At 43.2% G+C, this 4,797-nt stretch overlaps 1 protein-coding gene across 1 annotated transcript in view; it reads right to left on the reverse strand.

Moving 5' to 3' along the window:
• Positions 1–249: 249 nt before the first annotated feature.
• The window catches only part of ATPAF1 (ATP synthase mitochondrial F1 complex assembly factor 1), a 31,334-nt gene continuing 26,786 nt past the window's right edge, over positions 250–4,797 (reverse strand). The window contains exon 9 of the mRNA XM_008566456.1: positions 250–1,296. Coding sequence (XP_008564678.1) covers positions 1,102–1,296 — 195 coding nt within the window. The 3' untranslated portion in view covers positions 250–1,101. The remainder of the gene's footprint in view (positions 1,297–4,797) is intronic.

Genomic DNA, 4,797 nt, shown 5'->3' on the forward strand with positions numbered 1-4,797 from the left:
GGTACCGGGGGCCTCTGGTTCAGAAGGCTGGTGTGTAACTACCATCCTCTTCCATCACTGAGCTTAGAGCCACAACAGCGACGCTACAAATCAAATATGAGCTCCCAGTGCTGGAGAACAACTTTCTTATTTCTGGTGTTTCAAACAACTAACTGCTGAGTCCCACAACGAGTTTTGATAAAATCAGCCCACTATACTGACACGATGGACAGCACATAGCTTAGATTTCACTATTCTGTGTAACAAAGATTGTCAGCCAGACTTTATTTCATTGCTACATTTTTCCCACACCCAATCTGGGAACATTTGCTTCCACCCACTTTATCACATAATACTTAAGAGTTGTTTTAAATAATCATGCAAATCTGAATTGATCTTCTTACAAAAGTGTGTTGATTTATTTACATTGCACTGATTCACTCCTTTCCAACATACAGCTTCTAAAAGGCAGAGTTAGAGGAGAAGGTGCCACAAACTATGGTTTAATAATATACACGCATTGTACCTGTTTATCTAACTATACCTGAAATCTGTTGACACCCCAAACCAGCTACTCTAAAAGCAACTCCGGGAGGCATCTAGATGAAGTCTTTATCCTGATGGAAATATCTGGTTGTTCTAGGGTCTAAACAGGATATTTGGGTTATGGCTTTGGCCAGCAGACTGGCACATGGGAAGACTATAAAGCCCACATCTAACTATAGCAGGTCTTAAAGCCTATTATCCTGTCACAAGTTCATAAAAATGAAGAACCGATCATTTGGGAGCTACGAGGTCAAAATGGTCAGAATGTAACTGTACTGTTACACTGTGTAGAATCAAGCCAACTGTCCTGCAGATCCTTGGCTGTCTCTTGTTATGACTTCACATACTTAAAAGGAAACCTCAAGTATGCTGAGAGATAAATATCAGAATGTTTGGGTACCTTTGTTCCTAAATATCAACTAACAGGGTTCAACTCCATGATCGCTTCTTGCAATAAGCATACAGGGCAACTCATTGCAGATTGCTCATTACAGATGCTGTGCTCGAGTTCAAGGGATGGGTGGGCTGTAGATTATCCAGGGCTGAGCTGCCTGTGAAGGGCCAATCCTTACAGTTTTAAGTCTTATCCTGGTTGTGGGCACATTTCAATCCTGCTCCGAGTCCACTTTGCTCCAATTCAGCAATGACAGACATATACTTGAACTCATTTGGTCTGAGGTTAAAGGTCTCCACTAACCCGTAGGTCTCTTTCCGATCAGTGGCATAGAAGAGCTGAACTTGGTTGGCGATGCACTGTGCCTCAGCAACATTCTGCAAGGTAAAAAGAGTAGTGAGGTTCTTCTCTGCACAGGGCCACAAGTTTCTGTGTCTGAGTTCTGTGGTGTGTGGGGGTCTGCACCCAGGAGTCATTGCTTCTACAAAGCTTCCCTGACTCCCTGACCTCCCCAATCTTAGTTAGATATCCCTCCTCCACTTAACCAAATCATCCCGTGCTTACTACTGTCATAGCATTTATCAAACTGTATTGTATGTGTCTTTTTTTTCTTTTTCTTTTTTATCTGTCTTCCCTAGTACAAATTTCTCAAAAATATAGACCATGGCTTATTTTATATCCCTGCACATAGTGATAATGAGTGAATGTCTGCTGAATCAAGTATATGTTCACAATTACCCTCTTCATTCAGTTCCTTAATAACCATTAAATATACCTTGAGGGGGGAAAAATAGCAAGTTAACCAGCTCTAGGAACCAGTTTGTGAGTGAGTACTAAGTTCTTGACTAACCAGACATATACTTGAATAAAACCTGTTACTGACACCACCTTAGTCAGAAAAACAGTGCCACAGCCAGCTGTTACAGTTTTAAAATTTATCCACAAATTCTATGGTACTCCTTCCTTTGGTGGAGCCTAATTTCCCTTTCCTTGAGTGAGGGCTGTACTCAGAGACTTTCTGCTAACAAATAGACTACGACAAAATGATGAAGAATGACTTCTGCTATTAAGTCATAAAAGATTGTAGCTTCTGTCTTACTATCTGTCTTGAATCACTTGCTCTGGGGAAAGTCAGTAGTCATGTTATGAAGACATTCAAGTAGTCCTGTAGAGAAGCAAACTTGGTGAGGAAATGAGGCTTCTGCTAACAGCCATGCAAGTGGGGTTGGAAGTGGATCCTCAAGCCCAGTCAACCTTCAGATGACTGTAGCCCTAGTCAACATCTTGACAACAACTTCATGAGACACTGAGCCAGAACCACCCAGCTAAGCTGCTCCTGAACTCCTGACCCACAGAAACTATAAGGTAATAAATTTTTGTTGTTTTAAGCCACTAAGTTTTGGAGCAATCTGTTACACAGCCATTTATAACTAATACACCAGCAAAGCCCCAGGGAAGAAAAGAGGCCACCTTCTCTAAAGCTCAGTAGTAGGGAAATGGTGAGCACACTACTCTATGTAACAGAGGAGGCGTATTAGGTCATAGGCTACACTCTTAAAACTTTACAAAAGAATTACCCAAATAACTTTTACTTTTGCTTTCTATACATTTTAGCAGTTCTAGCTGGTCAGAGGCACTTACTCATTATCACTGTGCTCATATGGCCAAAATCAAACTCCAAAAGATAACAGAAAATTCCCATTAAAAAGTGATTGCCAAAAGCATTCTGTCTAGCTACAGAATGATGAAGATAGGTTTATAAATACCATAGACTGTGCTTCACCTCTATTCCCTTTGTGGGACTTTCAGGTCATTTCTCACAAGCAGGCACTAATTTCTGAAATTGGCTCTTCAATCAAAAGCCTTTTCCCCAAAAGCTGGCTTCTTCAAATTAATAGAATTTTAGATCTAGAAGGGGCATGAGAGATCACCATGTTCTCATTTAATAGGTCAAGGCAGATGAGGCTCAGGGACAGGCCCAAGGTCATGTGGCTAGCCAGTGGCAGAGCCAGGACCGGACCTCTAGACTCCCAGGCTGGTACTCCCTCCGCTTCACCTTGATACTCTTTCTGATCGAGCAAGATAATTAAAATTGATCACGGTTGATAACTCTACTTCATCAATTTTACCTTTCTTAAACTCAAACATGCCTTACGAGCAAACCATTTCTTTTTTTTTTTTTTCGTCTTTTTCGTGACCGGTAAGGGGATCGCAGCCCTTGGTGTGGTGTCGCCCACACTGCGCTCAGCCAGTGAGCGCACTGGCCATTCCTATATAGGATCCGAGCCCACGCGCGGGAGCGTCGCTGCGCTCCCAGCGCCGCACTCTCCCGAGTGCGCCACGGGGTCGGCCCCGAGCAAACATTTCTAAAGCAAGTGCATTACCATAATCTGAGACAGATACCACCACTCTCTGAGCTACTGAGCTGAAGGGCCTCTCACATCAACTTTTATTTGAAGTTTGGGGTGGTGAAGGTTCGGGTAAGTTCAGCTGTGTTCACTCTAGAACAATGCTGTTCAAACTTCTCTGCAGAGTCCTAGGGGCTCTGTGGAGTGGCCTCAGGTCCCTTTACCGCTGTTTTAGTTGTTATATCTGAGGTTTTACATAATAAGATTTTGTCTGGATAAAGGATTCCTAACACTACTTTAAAAAAAAATTTCAAGACCACTAGTATGGTGCGTAGTGATGTGAGACACAGGGAGAGATGCGCATCTGTCTGTCTCTTGTGGAGGGTTATGGAAAGAATCCCCCTCCTTATTTACCCTCTGCCTTTAGTTCTTGACTTGCAATATGAAGCAGTAGTCTCCTCCCTTTCCAAGACCCAAGAAGATAAACATACTGACTCCCTGTGTTGCTCAATAAGGATGTGTTTTAACAAACCTGATTCCTCCCTCTCTCTCTCTCTCTTTTTTTTTTGAACAACTGCTGGCAACAGCTGGGTATGGGCCTGACGCTGCAGTGCCATCCATTTTCATCTCCCTTTATTTTGATCTTCATATCTACAATCAATGTACTATGTCCTGCCCATTTTATTCCCTAATACTTCCAGGGTTATTCTCTCTCCTCCATTTCTACAATAACTGCTCTAGTTCAGGTCCTCGCCACCTCTTGCCCAGACTATTGCAACTGTTTTCTAAATGATCACACTGACCTTACTAGTACAGAATGTTTAGAAAGCAAATAAGGTTAATGGTCTTAAAATCCAACTCTTTATGGGTTACTCACTGTTCAAACCCTTTAATGAGTCTTTCATGCCCTCAGGATAAAGTCAAACCTCTAAACACAACTCATCATTTTTACATATCAGTGATATCAAACTGTTCCCAATACCCAAATCATTTTATGACTCTAAGCATTTATTTATGCTATTCCCTTGGTCTGAAACATTCCCCCAGTCTTCCTTCCCCCTCCTCCACCCCACCTTCTTTATTTGGCTAAACTCATGCTCATCTTTGAAAGTTCAGCCCAGGTGTCATCTCCAGAAAGCCTTCTTACTTACTCTGGGCCAGGGACACTGCCCCATACCCTATCCCCCAGAACTCTGTGCATGTCTCTATCCTAGCACATACTGCATTCCAATGAAATCATCTATTGATACAGATGTGGAATCAAACAAGGCTAGGTTTTTGAATATTCTACTAACTTTTCAAAAAGTATTGTTAGTTCAGAAGAAAACTCTAGGGCCGGCCTGGTGGCGCACTGCTACAGTGCGCCGCTTGGGAGCGCGGCGGCGCTCCCGCCGAGGGTTCAGATCCCACATACAGACCGGTTCCCGCTCACTGGCTGAGCGAGGTATGGGCACAGCACCGAGGGTTGCGATCCCGTTGCCGGTACCGTTACGGCACGGGCGCGACTCTGAGGGTTGCGATCAGTTGCTG

The sequence above is a fragment of the Galeopterus variegatus genome, unplaced genomic scaffold (genome assembly GCF_000696425.1).
Source record: "Galeopterus variegatus unplaced genomic scaffold, G_variegatus-3.0.2 Scaffold242, whole genome shotgun sequence".
Lineage (NCBI taxonomy): Eukaryota > Metazoa > Chordata > Mammalia > Dermoptera > Cynocephalidae > Galeopterus > Galeopterus variegatus.